General features: G+C 43.4%; 1 protein-coding gene across 1 annotated transcript in view; it reads right to left on the bottom strand.

Annotated features, from left to right (window-relative positions):
- arid3c (AT rich interactive domain 3C (BRIGHT-like)) overlaps positions 1–17031 on the bottom strand; it is a gene marked incomplete at both ends in the record, with an annotated part of 83199 nt that overhangs the window by 24133 nt on the left and 42035 nt on the right. The window contains one exon of the mRNA XM_083886539.1: positions 772–844. Within this exon, the coding sequence (XP_083742665.1) occupies positions 772–844 (73 nt within the window). The remainder of the gene's footprint in view (positions 1–771; positions 845–17031) is intronic.

Genomic DNA, 17031 nt, shown 5'->3' with positions numbered 1-17031 from the left:
GCTTCCTGCAACAGCGCAAGTTAAATTACCGTAATAACCACACGTTGGCTTTGACGTGCAACTTCACAGCTTTTCAGAAACCGCTGGAATTTCTCCAATAGCACATACTGAAATTAAGGTAAAGTGCGCTTGCGCTACGCTTGGTGTTAAAGGTTTAATTGTGACCGGAGAAAAACATTAATATTTCATGCAAGTGACTTTATTCAGTCCTTGTGATTTATATTTTTATTGCACCACATTGGGGAGCTGCATCTTTCCTTGTGACTCCTTATGATCGTTAAGGCATGTTATTTCAAACATATATCTTTAATGAAAGGATGGAAAAATTAAGCAAATTTATTTAGGGACCCCCAAAAAATCTCCAGTGATCCAACTGTGGGTCCCGATGTTTGGTATATATTAATATACATTATTGGCCACTTTTACATTAATTTAACGCCTCATTTTTAAATAAATGAGTTGTAAGTTGATTTGGTGTGATGTCATAGTAGACGTAGTGAATAATTAAAAAAAAAAAAGGAAACCTTGTCAACTCCAATGTAATGGCAACTGTTATGATTTAAATGCTTTTATGTTCAGCCTAAATTGCATTGAATTTGAGTCTGAAACAGCACATTTTTCTAAGTTAATCAACTTAACTTGCTGCGTTGAATATGTATCGTCAAGTTGAGTTCACTCATGATTTTCAGGCAGCAGGTGACCTTTCACTCCTAAGGGTATGCGACTTTCAAATTAATAAAGATTTACTCATAAGCAGCCGATGGCACTTACCTCGTTTCTGCATGAAACTGAAGAGATCGTCGAGAAACTCTTTGCGCTTATCGCCATCGTCCAACTCATACAACTGAAAAAGAAAGACAGAATTCACCATCATTTATTAAACGTATTTAGTAAAACAATCTTTTTACGATTTACTTGTTTCTTTAAATACAAACATATATATATATATATATACATACATACACCTATATACTACATTATATTATATTATATTATAATAATTGTATTTGTATGTATATATATTCAAAACCTTTGACGGGTAGTGTATATGCTCCTTTTATTTGTATTCTTCCATATATATGTGTGAGTTATCTTATCTTACCTTGTCTTATCTAATCTGATCAAATCTTGTCTTTCCTTAATTTACTTTGTCTTATGTTACGTTGTCTTCTCTTATCTTATCTGACCATATCTGATCAAATCTTGTCTTGTCTTATCATATAAAATCAATATATTATCTGATGATAATAATTCAATCAATCAATCAATCAATCAATATTTTCTTCATTCACTTTCATACACTTGATTGCAAAACAATCGTATATATAATATCTCAGCTGGACACTTTGTCCTGTCTGGGGCTCTCTGGTATATTTTAGTAGCGCGAGTTTCCTTATTGGCATTTCCATTATGCTCCTCGTGCTGCTTTATTCACTGGGGCAGCGGCTGAGTCAAAGAGGCTTTTAAACACTGGCCTCTGCAGCCAGATACAGCTGATGGAAATATGTAAGTGGCAACGTTCACTTTCACGAAGGCTCACAGCCATGTTAACAGGCCCGCCCAATCAATACTGAGAGACAGAGGGATGACCTTTGGAATCAGTGGGGCCCTGTGGACGAGGCCCCTGAGATAATAACTGATCATTTAGAAGTGTATTAGCTGTCACCAATATTAAAGGAGCAGCGCAGGTCAGCACTCAGGAGGAAACTGTCAGGGGGAGGTTGGGGGGGGGGTTTTCGTTAAGCGCGGGCTTGTGGAGGTAGAACACATACATACATGTGTGTTTGTGTTTGGGGAGGGGAGGGGGGGGGTGCACTGTGAGTGCACTGTGAGTGCCGCACTGTCGGCGGTCCGTGGTGGAGGGGAAATATCGAAAGGTAAAGCAACAGCAAGTGGTTGCACAAAAAAAAAAAATGTTAAGTGCACAAATGCACTGCAGATGACAATACCGCGCGATCAATGTGGAGGCGGTGGGAGTGCAGAGGCCCATACGCACAGAGACAATGATGAGCCTACAGTACGCGCTCGCACAGGCACCAACACAAAAAGGAAAATTCACTCATATTGATCACGGCTTTTTAAAAGTGAAACCTAAAAATTCTTCACATATTTTGACATTTGGCTCGCACATAGAAGGACAAGGAAGCAGAAAATAATTTTTATGGATTGATTAATATCTACCTCTTGTGTGTATAATGGTAGTTATTATCTTGATTTACATCATTTTTAAACTGCATTTCAGCTGTTTAAGAAGGCGTAAGGAACGGCATGAAGTTACAAGGCCAGGACATGACGATGATGATGATGATGATGATGATGATTTCAGCTGTTTTATTTAACAAGTATATTACAGTGTCATAAATAATAGGCCTGCAATTAATGATTTTTTTTTGTTGTTTGGGGGCATAAAACATTCCCAGTTTATTTCACTCGCAGTCACATTAATGTGTTTTTTCATTGTCAAGATAATCTTTAATGTGGAAAATCATTAATATTTCATGCGAGTGACTTGAAAAATGCTCGCAAACATCTGCAATGATTTATGTTAAAGAGCCACAAGGGGGAGCCTGCATCTTTCCAGTCACTGGGACCTAGTCATTTATAATTATGATATTTTTTTTGTTGTTTTTCCACTTAAAAATGATCATTAAAACATATGTTTCCTATTTGTTTAGAGCCATTTCTAGCTGATTTTCATTTCGTACTCAATCGCAAAAAGATTATTTGCTTTAGCGCTAATAATGTAATTGTTCTCAAAGAGGAAATGACATAAATAAATCCTGAGAGTATTGTTTTAATACAGATTTTTATATAAAATTGAACAATTAAAAACCAACATAACAACCAGGCTGGCAGCTTAAATAGTATGAGAAGAATATAAAGTATGTTACATTTATTCTCAAACATCTGGCAAATACCTAAAATAAATAAACTCAGACTTATACAACTTTGCCAAAAAGTTAAAATGGCACAGCAATGATATCTAACGTTATCACTGCATGGTAACTATAGACTTTATGTAAAAAAGGGACTTACCTATCTACTGATAGTTTGAAGTGAAGGAATTAGAATTTTTTCTACGATGATTTCCAGTTTAGCTTTTTAGTTTTAAACATATCCTTCATAAAATACATCTTGTGCACATGTAAAGTGTAAAAAAAAGATAACACAAAGTAACACAAATAAAGAGTTATAAAATGCAAACGTGAATTTTGACTGAATATCAAAATCTTTTAATGAGTTATGATATGTTTTTCTAAATGAAATTTCATTCTGATCTGGTATTTATTTATGCAGGCTTGAAAGAGATTGAAACAAACTTTGCATACAAAAGTTAAACTGACTGCACAAAAATGGTGTAGGTGCAGTATTATTTGCATTTACAACACACCTTAGTCCATGTTAAACGTTCCCAATCATTTGAAGTATTTGAAGCCATGAGATCAACCACACACAGTCTACAGTAATGGTTGTAGTCAAGTTTAAGAGTCTGAAAAAACTCTAACCTAACTTTATGACACCATGTCTTTATGAGATGGGATTAAAACGACTTCACAGAAATGTGTAAGCTGTTCCTTCACCTTCCAGATAAACATGTTTTCTGATCAGGCTAAACCAGACTGGAACATGATTTACAAACCAGAACAGTGATTCACCCACTACACGAATGGTTACATTCCATATTAACTGCATGCATACAATGAACAATAGCAACTGAGACCAGAAACCGGAATCAGTTATTGACTTAAAGATACACAGACCACTGTATTAATATAAATGCACAACAAAGCTGTCAGTGTTCCATACTTTAATGCTATGAATTGGTTTGATAAAGCTGCTCCTCAGTGTCTTTGGACTGAGGAGCAGCTTTCTTGCTTTCCTACTTTAGCTTCACTTGTGGCTAGCCTCTTAACTAGCATCATAGTGAGACTTAAAGGGACACTGTGTAGTATTTATGGGTTTATATTACCCCAAATCCACTTTTTTATATGTGCTCCTGCATTGTCTAGTCGCTGTATAATAGTTTTTGTATCATTTTTGTAGTGTTTCAAAAAGTCATGTAAAATAACATGGTCGCGGGCCGCGGTTGCATTACCACTGTTAGCAGCGAGACGCCATGTTTCTACCGGAGCCTGTAAGGACAAATGCGAGAGAACAAATCAAGCGTCTCTTTACTTGTAGCAGAAGTCCCGCCTCCTCTCTCTCCGCTTCGTCTGCTACGGCCGCGGTAGCTCGCCCTCTCCCTCGCCTCACGAACCTCATCTGCTGACACGGAGAAAGACGACGAGGACGACATTTGACCGGCTGAGGATACCGTAGCGCTCAGGGAAGGGAGGGGGTGAGCAGAGCAGCAGTTCTTTGTTGTAAATTTCAGCCTCTCCTCTAGATGGCACTATAAACTACTTACTTCACCTTTAATCTTGATGTTGTCTGCTGTGGTCACATTGGACAAGGTGCAAATTTTTAATGCACCAAGTTTACATAATAATGCACAGACGCAAGTAGAGGTGAGTTTCGCGTCGGCTGGGCCATGTGGCACAAATTTGAAAATATTCAACATGTTGGCAACAAAAAACGTGCTGACCAATCAGCGTTGAGATTTTCTGGTTCACGTTACATACTTGCCGGTGCCCAGGCTCTGTTCTAAAGGGAGGAGGAGAATTCTGATTTCTGTGTGGACACCAGGAGCTCTATGGCATGCGAGCCATTCTGCTTCACACCTTCAAGGCCATCCATAACCTCTCTCCCCCATACCTCTCTGACCTCCTTCACATCACCCCTTCCCAGACACTCAGATCTGGCTCATCTATCAGCCTCATTGCGCCTCCTGCCCGTCTGACCACCATGGGGGCCAGAGCCTTCAGCCGCTCTGTCCCCCCCGTCTCTGGAACTCCCCCCCCCCCCCCCCCCCGCATCAGGAACATTGTCTCATTCCCCATCTCCAATCCCACATTTTTAAACAGGCCTACTCCCTATAACTCTCTACCCGTTGCTGTTATTTTTTTTGTTATTATTATTTTGTTGTTGTTGTTGGCAGTATTCCAACTGTCAATGTACAGCCTGCTATTAATTATGAGGAGAAGAAGAAAGGTGCAATGTTTGGCAAGAATTGCTAAGGCCCCACAATGATTATTACTATATCATTTACTATAGGCATCTATTTTGGTCTAACTGTGCTTTTAAATAAACATTTGTGTATCTAGATGTGTGTCCACGAACATTTAACTTACTCTATGTCCACTTATAATATAACTAATTATTCACAGACACAGTTTCCTTCATCTGTTCATTAGAGCTGAGTTGAGTGGGAGAAAAGAAGTCTGCTTTGCAGCTTTGGCGTTTGTTTATACACTACATGATAGCCCATTTGTTTTTGCCCTCCCTTGTGTGTGAAGTGACTGGGCAGACAGACAGACAGACAGACAGGTTGAGACACAGACAGGCTAAAAGGACACTGGGTTCAGCTGAAACTGAAAGCTCCCAGGCTGCTGTCACTCACTCGGGTCAGTTGGGGGAAGTGGGCTGACAGTGAACTCAAGAAATGCTTCCTGTGGGAACTACACCTGCAACACAAGCCTGTGTATTTAAAGGGAGAGTACAGGTTTGAGGTAAATCCAAATGAAGGATTTCTATCAGTAAAAGTGCATACAGCATACACTAAAAGGTGAAGTAAGTAGTTTATAGTGCCATCTAGAGGAGAGGCTGAAATTTACAACAAAGAACTGCTGCTCTGCTCACCCCCTCCCTTCCCTGAGCGCTACGGTATCCTCAGCCGGTCAAATGTCGTCCTCGTCGTCTTTCTCCGTGTCAGCAGATGAGCTTCGTGAGGCGAGGGAGAGGGCGAGCTACCACGGCCGTAGCAGACGAAGCGGAGAGAGAGGAGGCGGGACTTCCGCTACAAGTAAAGAGATGCTTGATTTGTTCTCTCGCGTTTGTCCTTACAGGCTCCGGTAGAAACATGGCGTCTCGCTGCTAACAGTGGCTATGCAACCGCGGCCCGCGACCATGTTATTTTACATGACTTTTTGAAACACTACAAAAATGAAACAAAACATATTATACAGCGACTAGACAATGCAGGAGCACACAATATGTATAAAAACGTGGATTTTGGGTTATATAAACCCATAAATACTACACATTGTCCCTTTAATATACAGTAAATGATGCTATTCGGGCTGCCTGGCAGAGCCAATGTGGAAGAGCAAGTCTGAGCATTGACTTTTTATGACTACGTCTGTATGTTAAATTACCACGAGAAAAAATTCCTGCCAACTTTTTAATTTACATGTTTAAATGTAAAAAAAAAGCTCAACACTCAAAACAGTGTAAACACACTTAATGAAGAATAAACTGAGTCACTTTTGTTTTCTATTGATTTCATAAGCTTTTTACGTCTCCTAATTTGTCTCCCTGAAAATATTAAATTATAAATATCAATTCTGTGAACATCATTCAATCCAAAAGAAAAAAACTACTTTTGTGCCACGTGTATAAAGCTCGAGTGTACAGTACATCAGGAAGTTACTGTATACAAATAAAGACCATGAATTGGTGACCTCACAAATAATGATTTAGCAACCACTGGGGTGAGTCGCTACACACTGAATCGGCACAAGCAACATCATGATTATTATGACTCACTAGTATTATAGGATGTTTGACAAGCACATTTACGAGACTCAAAGTGTTTATATACCGGTGTCTCATATGTGACTCAGTGTTTGTGTGTGTGTGTGGGTGAGAGAGAGAGCGATAGTAATGCAGTTGCTGAGACATGGCAACCTTCCAGTTGGCGAAGTGCCACCTGCATTATCATTCTGCTAGGGCTTTCCTTTCACTCTCTCTCCCTCACACACACACACACACACCCACACACACACACACACACACACACACACACACACACACACACACACACACACACACACACACATACACTCACTCATACACAGGGGAAACAGAAGATGTGGAAGCTAATAGTAATTGGCAACAGGCTGACCGCATATTGGCAGCTTTAAGTGTTATTTTACTGTGGGCCACTGAGAAAGTAGACACTGTTCTCTCTCTCTCTCGCTCTCTGTGCTCCTACTCTACAGTGATGCAAACCTCACATCACAAGGAGTGATAGTTTTTCTGTGGCCCACATCAGCTGACTGTTGTATCCTGACCGTACTGTACCATTTTACTCTTGTATCCCAAGAGAAAGGTACCACAAATGGAACTGTTGGGAGTATTCCTTGTGGGAGCGCAAACAAATAGGTACCATACTGTACCAAACCAAAATGTTCTGCTTGGTGGAAATATTTTGTAAGCATACAAACTAGTATTTTACCACTGTGTTTTGTTGTTGTAAAACTTCAGCTTAAAACATTTGTCTAAGCAGTGAAGAACCAAACAGTCCTAATCTGCTTCAAGATTTCAACTTTTTGTATCAAAGCTGGACTGGACAAGTTCATTTGATCAATTAAAGTCAGGTTAGTTGTTGTCTAACTATCTACAGGACTTCAGGATACAAGACCCTAGTAAATTGGGGGTTTTGAAATCATATAAATGACAGTGCTGGAGATTTAGCTCAATGTGATGAAGTGGCCAAAAGGATTTCCAAACTCCCTGCACTGTATTCCCAGTCGTCAATCACTCAGGGAAAGAGGCATCAGAAGGTTAATCCAGAGGTCTGTTCTCCAGTGAGGAAATCCATATTTGATATAGAAGAGGCTTCAGCACTGAGGGCATTCAAAGCTTCTACAAAATGACACAGGTACAGGTGGTATAGCAATAGCAGTCTGCACTGCTGTCTACTGTCTACTGTCTGACATATTATATAAAGAGCCCACGTTCGCAGCCAATACAGTTCGAAGATGACACTTAATAACTGGCAGTAATCCTTCTGTCAGACAGACAAACAAACAAGGAAACAACAATGAAAAAAGCTCCTTAGTGGAAGTAACTCTGGTAAGGTTTCGGTAGGTATGTGGATAAGTGGGTAATGAAGGAAAATAGGTAATTCAGTAGGTAGGTAAGTAGGTACTAATCATAGATAAGGTACTAATCAGGTAGGTAATATACCAGGTAGGTAGGTTGATGAGTGGATTGGTAGATAGATACAGGTCCGTAGTTAAGAAGATCAATAGGTAGATAGGTAAGAAGGTAGGTAGGTAGGTATATAGTAGGCAGGTAGGTTGGTATATAGTAGGTAATAGTAGGTATGTAGGTTGGTATATAATAGGTAGGTTGGTTGGTTGGTATATAGTAGGTAGGTAAGTAGGTTGGTATATAGTTGGTAGTTAGATTTGTATATAGTAGCTAGGTTGGTTGGTTGGTTGGTTGGTTGGTTGCTATATAGTAGGTAGGTAGGTTGGTTGGTATATAGTAGGTAGGTAGGTTGGTATATAGTTGGTAAGTTGGTTGATTGGTTGGTTGGTTGGTATATAGTAGGTAGGTAGGTTGGTATATAGTTGGTAAGTTGGTTGATTGGTTGGTTGGTTGGTATATAGTAGGTAGGTAGGTTGGTTGGTATATAGTAGGTAGGTAGGTTGGTATATAGTTGGTAGGTAGATTGGTATATCGTAGATAGGTTGGTTGGATGGTATATAGTAGGTAGGTAGATTGGTATATAGTAGGTAGGTTGGTTGGTTTATAGTAGGTAGGTTGGTTGGTTTATAGTAGGTTGGTTGGTTGGTTGGTATATAGTAGGTAGGTAGGTAGGTTGTTATATAGTTGGTAGGTAGATTGGTATATAGTAGGTAGGTTGGTTGGTTGGTATATAGAAGGTAGGTAGGTTGGTATATAGTAGGTAGGTAGGTAGGTTGGTATATAGTTGGTAGGTAGATTGGTATATAGTAGGTAGGTTGGTTGGTTGGTTGGTATATAGTAGGTAGGTAGGTTGGTTGGTATATAGTAGGTAGGTAGGTTGGTATATAGTTGGTAGGTTTGTTGGTATATAGTAGGTAGGTTGGTTGGTTGGTATATATGAGTAGGTAGGTTGGTATATAGTTGGTAGGTAGATTGGTATATAGTAGGTAGGTTGGTTGGTTGGTATATAGTAGGTAGGAAGGTTGGTATGTAGATTGATATATCATAGGTAGGATGGTTGGCTGGTATATAGTAGGTAGGTTGGCTGGTTGGTTGGTATATAGTAGGTAGGTAGATTGGTATATAGTAGATTGGTTGGTTGGTATATAGTAGGTTGGTTGATTGGTATATAGTAGGAAGATAGGCAGTGGGTAAGCAAGTGAGTACTGGTACATACTGAAGGTAGACAGATCAGTAGGTAGGTAAGTGAGTCATCTCCCAACTACGAGAGTTTAATGGCAGTCTTGACCTGGTAATATATTGTCTTCACCAGAAGCCCCAAAATATTGGCTGTTGCAGAGGATGATAATAAGGACAACAGAGTTCCAGGGCTAAGCTAACATTAATGCAGCATTAACAAGGTATAGACTCTGGGTAATTAAATACTACTTTCAGTTGTCTAGAGCATGTGTGAGGGACACCTGCCGCTGTTTCAGGAGGACATGTCCACTTCTGCCTCTGTGGTGCTGCACAATGACCACAGCTCTTATAAGCAGCTTTCACATGTCTCACAGTGCACTGCTCTCCTTTATCTGGGCCACTTCAAAGGCCAAACATGGACCCCGGGGCCAAAAGAGAGATACAAGGCACAGTAAAACACTCCAGTTACCAAATTACAATGCAGTCCCTCCCATCCTTTTATCCTCCCAACTTACTTCCTTCTGATCTATTCTGCAGCTGTAATATTAATCTGCAGCGATGCAACTGCTTTTTCCCAGAGAAAGCATTGTTTTTCAAAAGGACTGAATCACGCATGTCTGTGATTCAACCTCGCAGATGTATTAAATACAATAATTCATGATATAAATCACACTTGTGGTAACATTTTCATGAATCAGGTTTTGGATTTCATAGTTTAGCCCTAAAGTTGTGGAGGGGCAACAAGATTAAATACTATAGTATAGTAAGTATTTTTTTTTAATAATAATTTAACTACAATTTGACAATTTTTCTGTTTTAAAACAGTAAATTTGAAAATTCTTGGATAGCAATATTTGTATTTTTTTTACATACTGGTGTATTAACATTGCAGAAACATACAGCGAGTCTTGGTATTTTATCGAGTATGACTGAGGATTTAGAGCGTTTAAACATTTATTATCTAGGCATTTTTCAAATGCAGCATCTATGCAAAGTGGATGATGTCATTAAAAGGTGATGTCATCCAAAATACATAATTGTATGGATTTATGGCTAATGTATTCTACTCAGCGGTGACATTGTTTTATTCGTGGGCAAAGCAGTTGTTTTCGTTGTACTGAATCATTAGAATCAGTTCATTAAAAAGATTTGTTCACAGAATCGTTCAGTACTTCCTGTATGACCGGGGCACAGACTCGGTCCGACACGGTCACTGAACTGAAATATGGCAGAACGGGTTGTGATTCACCAGCTAAATACACCAGACTCCTGGTATGGGGATTTTTAAGTCTTTTTAACTAATCTACAGTTTGGCATTGCTCAGTTTGATTCTTCTACTTTGTCAGAGCAGGTACCAAAAAAGCACCAGGTACTATCCCTTATGTAAAAGCAAAAAAAATGAGGAGGACATTTTGATGCATACGTGTCAAAAATCAGCCCATAATGATAAATCAGTTAACTGCTGATATTAAGTTGATGTTGCAGTAAAGACTGAGAGCATAGTCCAGATTATCAGGTCTGCTCCTCTCTGTCTGGACTCACTCTGTGTTTACACTTGAGCTCTTGAAGGCTTTCATGCCGCTCTAATGATCCTCACATGAAAACTGCCATGTCCTGAATTAAAAATAGATTCAATAGCCCGAGTGTCCAAAACAGGTGTGTGACATTCATTAACCGGTTTAAAACAAACCTCTCACAACCGCCTCCGCGCCCCCACCGCCCCCCCCACTTCCCATTTCACAGCTCAGTGCCCCATTACTGAGCCTGTGTCCACTGAAATCTCCCCATTAGAACATTAACCCCCCCCACACACACACACACACACATACCCTGCCCCCAAAACACACACACACATCCTGCCCAATAAAACACTAGCTTATCATTTCCTTCCTGTGCTGCTGATTAAAACATCAACCATGCTCATAGTTTAATGTATCAACGTGCTAACCTTTGCCCAGGCTACAGAGACATGTCAGCTTTACAGAGCGTGTTTGTTATGATTACGGAATTAGTTCATATTAATTCATAATTTGTAAGTCTTTACTGATGTTTTTTTATTCATCTTTCAGTGGATGGTGAGGTCATATATTGTAATTTGTAATTACCCAGTGGTACGGTGCAGTTCAGCTCGCCACACTTTGGTTGGGAACAGTAAACGATGATCTGGTTTGTGTTGGTGTGGGCTGAATGACGATAACTCCGCCAGCTACGTAAATAGTGTGATAGCAGTCAAAGTTAAACATTTAACCCTTTAACACCTGAGCCTCAAAATGTCCAGACTGGACTCTTTTGCTTATTTTAAACATAAAAGGGCCAGAAAATGTGCTTTTGCCCATTTTTCCAGATGTAACTCAATCACTGGCAGTTATTTACAGCACTGTTAAAAAAAGGAAAAGTTTAGAAAACTCAAAATTTCAAGGCAACCTACTGCAATCAACTTCAAGTTTACAGCCCAACAAAAGATCTCAAGTTTTTTTTTTTAAGTTCCATCAACTAATATTATTTTTTTAGACAAACTTGTAAGTTACAGTTGTGCCAACTCAAAATTCAAAATTGAATTGAATTTTTAAATGATCTGAACAAAAGATTAGTTAGCCTAACTGTTTAAAAACAGAATTTAGAGTTGGCACAACTCTAATTTACAAGTTTGTCTAACAAAATAAAGTTTGCTGATGGAACTTTTTAAAAACTCGAGATCTTTTGTTGGGCTGTAAACTCAAAAATTGATTGCAGTACGTTGCCTTGAAAATGTGAGTTTTCATCATTTTTACATAGTTCTCATTTTGATTATTGTGCTAGATCTGTGCAAAAACAAAGATGTTTTCTTCATTCTGTGGAATATGATGTGTAGGTCAAGACAACATTTAATCCAAACGGTATTTTATAATGGTATTTTGATACATATTTTGACTTTGTAAATTTGTAAATTGCAGCAGGTCGTTAGATTTCAATAAACTGTTAATCCTTATATTGTGACAAATAATACCATGAAATAATACCATGGCATAACACCAGGGAACATTTTGAATTCTTTCTGATATACTGTGTTTTGAATTATTTGGTTTGCATGAGACTTTTACTCTCTTTTCTCTGTCTAAATTCCTTGCATCAAATCTTGCATTGTTGTTGCCTATAGCAACAGTCTTCTCACACTTAAAAGCAAACCTTAACAATTCCTACACACACGATAATGAGTCCCGTTTGTAGGCGCAGTTACTTTTCTTTTGATTTAAAAGTAGATGGACAGCAGCAGATGATGATATAGCACTTTGTGTGTTGAGGCAATAATTTAGGAACATAATTTAATGACGTATATCCCTTTAAAACCTCAACAAATTGACAATGGAATAAATATAGCTAATGAGACTAGGTAGAAATCATCAGGGCACATCTGTCATGTCATTTTCACGTGTTCAGTTCACTTACTATCAAAGAAAGCAAAAGGCATCCCATTGAGTCCCGTTTCCTACAATGAAAGGAAACTATTGGACTGCTTTTAATTTTAAACATATGTGCAGGAAGTGTTGAATATCAGTAGCTTCACATAAGTCAAAGAATAGAGCAAGGCAGCAGCAACTGGAAGCTATTAGTGACAGAAAGTGAGAGCAGCAGGCAGACGGACTGAAAGAGACATTATATGAGATGTTTCAAGGCAACAAGGATACGGGAGGAGTGGAATCTCTGTTGGCAGCGGGCAGCATCTATATCTCATTAAAGGTACAATATGTAGGAAATGTATTGTTGTGGCCAGTCCTAAACTTTTAGTTTTAAACCTTTCACATTTACAGGGGAATTGAAAAATGTAGGAAGTTAAAGATCGATGTAGATGTGGATATTTTTCTCCTGGACAAGTGTGGCAGTGGGGCTTGGTTAGAGCGACGGCTGCTGGAGGGAAGGGAGGAGTGGCTCAGCTGGTGATCAGACAGCTGGACAGAATCAGGTAATCAGTAAGCTATATAAGCACGTTTGTAACCTGGTTCTGGTCTCTTGCAGTAGGCTGGGTCCTGACATACGCACGCAGACAGAGAGAGAGAGAGAGAGTGAGAGACGGAGGAAGAGAGTCGGAGAGACGGAGAGACAGAGAGAGAGCAGCGCTCCGCTGACACAGCAGCAACAGCTGTCTCCTTTTGTTCTTTTCATTGTTTTGCTTTGCAATAAACCGGTTTACTCACTCACTCAACGACGCCTTCTCATCCTTCCTGAACCCCCGTGAGTGTGAAAGCTCACATTTGGCACCTGAGCAGGGACCTGATGGAAGGACAATCGCCACTGTCGCTGGCCCTTCAGCACCTCGCTGCAATGCAGGAGAGCACCACCACGCTGCAGCAGCAGCAGTCCCAGCTCCTCGCGGACATTGCGGCGTCACAGCGGGACGATCGTGCTCTCCTGCGGGAGCTGCTGCAGCGCCCGGCTGCCCACAGCGCCGAACCGGAGCCCGGTCGGGGCCGATCTCCGCCCGTCGCTCTACAGCGGATGACCGCGGAAGATGACCCGGAGGCTTATTTGGACATCTTCGAGGGCACGGCGGAGGCGTGTGGGTGGCCGGAGGAGGAAAGAGCAGTCCGGCTTCTTCCCCTGCTCACCGGCGTGGCGCAGCTGGCTGCGCACAGCCTGCCGGCGGCCGCGCGCCACGACTACACGCAGCTGAGGAGAGTCATCCTGGACCGGCTGGGCAGTACGTCAGAGGGACACCGGCGGCGGTTCAGGGGGCTCTCCTTTGAAGAAGCCGGGCGCCCATTTGCATACGCGCAGCAGCTCCTGGACGCAGCGAGGCGCTGGCTCCAGCCGGGGACCCACTCCGCTGAGGACGTCGTGGGACAGGTGGCGCTGGAGCAGTTCATCGCGGGGTTGCCATCATCCACAGCCAATTGGGTCCAGTGCCACCGCCCCGCCAACATCGAGGCAGCGATCGTCCTCGCGGAGGACCATCTCTCTCTTCCCCGGCGGAGCATGAGGGAGGAGTCAAGGCCGGCGACGATCCCTGCCAGCCGTCCCACTCCAGCCCCGAGGAGGAGGTTCCCAGCGGCATCGGCTCCTGCACCACACCCACACACACACACACACACACACACACAGCCGGAGCAAGCGTCGCTCCGGTCCACTAACCACCGTCTGCCATCTTTTCCACAGGGCCCAGCCTACGTGTCTGATCACCTGGCACCCCGGGGGGCTCCTCAGACGCCAGGGCAGGTGTGCTGGCGGTGTGGGCAGCCCGGCCACATCAGGGCGGAGTGCCCTCTCATGGAGGTGGGGCAAGTGGTTCGGGTTGCTGGGCCGCCGGCCACCTCCCCCGGTTCGGAAGGGACGTACCGTATACCGGTATGTATACAAGGGGGTACACACCAAGCTCTGCTGGATTCTGGTTGTGAACAGACCATGATCCATCAGCGCTTGGTTCGACCCGGGGCATTGTTGGAGGCATCGTGGGTGAGGGTGAGGTGTGTGCATGGGGATATTCACGATTATCCGGTGGTGGCTCTGGAAATTTATTTTAAGGGAAAAAAACATAGAGTAAAGGCTGGAGTTAGTACTCGCCTCACGCACCCTCTAATTTTGGGAACAAATTGGCCGGGGTTTACGAGCTTAGCGGGGGAAACCATGAGGGTGCGGTCACGTAAGTCAGGGAAATGTGAGTTATGTGCTGTCCTTAGTGGTGAGGCGGAGGTGCCGCGTCCCGACGCTGCTGGGGGGGGGGCACAGATGGCTCCCATGGAAGATTTTCCACTCGCACAGTCTCGGGATGAGACCCTCCGCCACGCCTTTGACCAGGTGATGGAAATTGATGGTTGTCCGGTTCACCCTAACGCAGCACTCACTCACCCCTACTTTGTGGTCGTTAAAGACCGATTATACAGAGTGAGTCGTGACACTCAAACAGGGGAAGAGCTCTCCCAGTTGTTAGTCCCAAAAAGCCGCCGAGAAACTATTTTCCAGGCGGCTCACCACAACCCCATGGCGGGTCACCTCGGATATGATAAGACACTGAACCGGATCATGGCCCGATTTTACTGGCCGGGCATTCGGGCGGATGTAAGTCGGTGGTGTGCATCCTGCCCCGAATGTCAATTAGTCAACCCTCCGGCCACCCCAAAAGCGCCCTTGCGCCCATTACCGTTAATGGAGGTCCCTTTTGATAGACTTGCCATGGACCTCATCGGGCCATTAGACCGGAGCGCACGGGGATATCGCTTTGTATTAGTTCTAGTGGACTATGCAACGCGCTATCCCGAGGCAGTGCCCCTGCGCAGCATCTCGGCGAAGAGTGTTGCACAGGCACTGTTTCAGGTCATCTCCCGAGTTGGGATCCCGAAAGAGATCCTGACTGACCAGGGCACATCGTTTATGTCACGTACACTACGCGAACTATACGAATTACTGGGCGTCCGCTCAATTCGGACTAGTGTGTACCATCCCCAGACTGACGGCCTGGTGGAGCGGTTTAACAAAACACTAAAGAACATGATTCGTAAGTTTGTGCACGAGGATAGTCGTAATTGGGATAAATGGTTGGACCCTCTGTTGTTTGCAGTGAGGGAGGTGCCCCAGGCCTCCACGGGTTTTTCGCCCTTTGAACTCTTGTTTGGCAGAAAACCTCGGGGTGTCTTGGACCTGGTTAAGGAAAACTGGGAGGCAGGTCCAAGCACCAGTAAAAACGAGGTACAGCACGTCCTGGACCTGCGAGCAAAGCTCCATTCACTGGGTCAGTTATCACGGGAGAATTTGCTCCAGGCCCAGGGACGTCAACAGCGGCTGTACAACAGAGGGGCTAAACTTAGACAGTTTTCACCGGGAGATAAAGTGCTTCTATTGCTACCATCGTCTAGCTCCAAATTACTCGCCAAGTGGCAAGGGCCCTTTGTGGTCACACGGCGAGTGGGGGATGTCGACTATGAAGTTGTGCGTTCTGACAGGGGCGGAGCAACACAGATTTACCACCTTAACCTCCTCAAAGCCTGGAGGGAGGTGGCGTCTGTTTCTCTGGCCACCACGGTGATTGAGAGAGATGAACTGGGACCGGAGGTGACTAAATCAAACAGGTCGGCGCCGGTCCCCGTTGACGATCATCTCTCGCCGGGCCAGAGAGCAGACGTGGCCTCGTTGCAGCGGCAGTTTGCCGACGTGTTCTCTCCCCTGCCAGGGCGCACAAACCTCATACACCACCACATAGAAACTTCCCCGGGTGTGACAGTGCGTTCACGACCCTATCGGCTGCCAGAACACAAGAGGAAAACGGTTCAGGCAGAACTTCAGGCCATGTTAGAGATGGGGGTAATAGAAGAGTCCAACAGTGACTGGTGTTGCCCCATTGTACTGGTTCGCAAGTCCGATGGGTCAATACGGTTCTGTGTGGACTACCGTAGAGTCAACGAGGTGTCCAAATTCGATGCCTATCCAATGCCCCGGGTCGACGAACTCCTGGATCGGCTGGGCACGGCTCGCTTTTTTACGACACTGGATTTGACCAAGGGTTACTGGCAGATTCCCTTGTCGCCAGAGTCCAGGGAGAAAACGGCCTTCTCCACTCCGTATGGTTTGTACCAATTCGTCACGCTTCCGTTTGGATTGTTCGGGGCCCCGGCTACGTTCCAGCGCCTCATGGACCGGGTGCTGCGACCTCACTCTGCATATGCTGCGGCCTACTTGGATGATGTCATCATTCATAGTGAGAACTGGGAGCAGCATATGCAGCAGGTGGGAGCAGTGCTGGAGTCCCTGAGGAGGGCGGGGCTCACGGCCAATCCAGGGAAGTGTGCAGTTGGACGGAGGGAGGTACGGTATTTGGGGTACCACTTGGGGGGAGGGCAGGTGCGGCCA

Source organism: Microchirus variegatus (genome assembly GCF_963457635.1).
Source record: "Microchirus variegatus genome assembly, chromosome: 3".
NCBI lineage: Eukaryota > Metazoa > Chordata > Actinopteri > Pleuronectiformes > Soleidae > Microchirus > Microchirus variegatus.
This window is presented reverse-complemented; position numbering and strand designations above follow the sequence as displayed.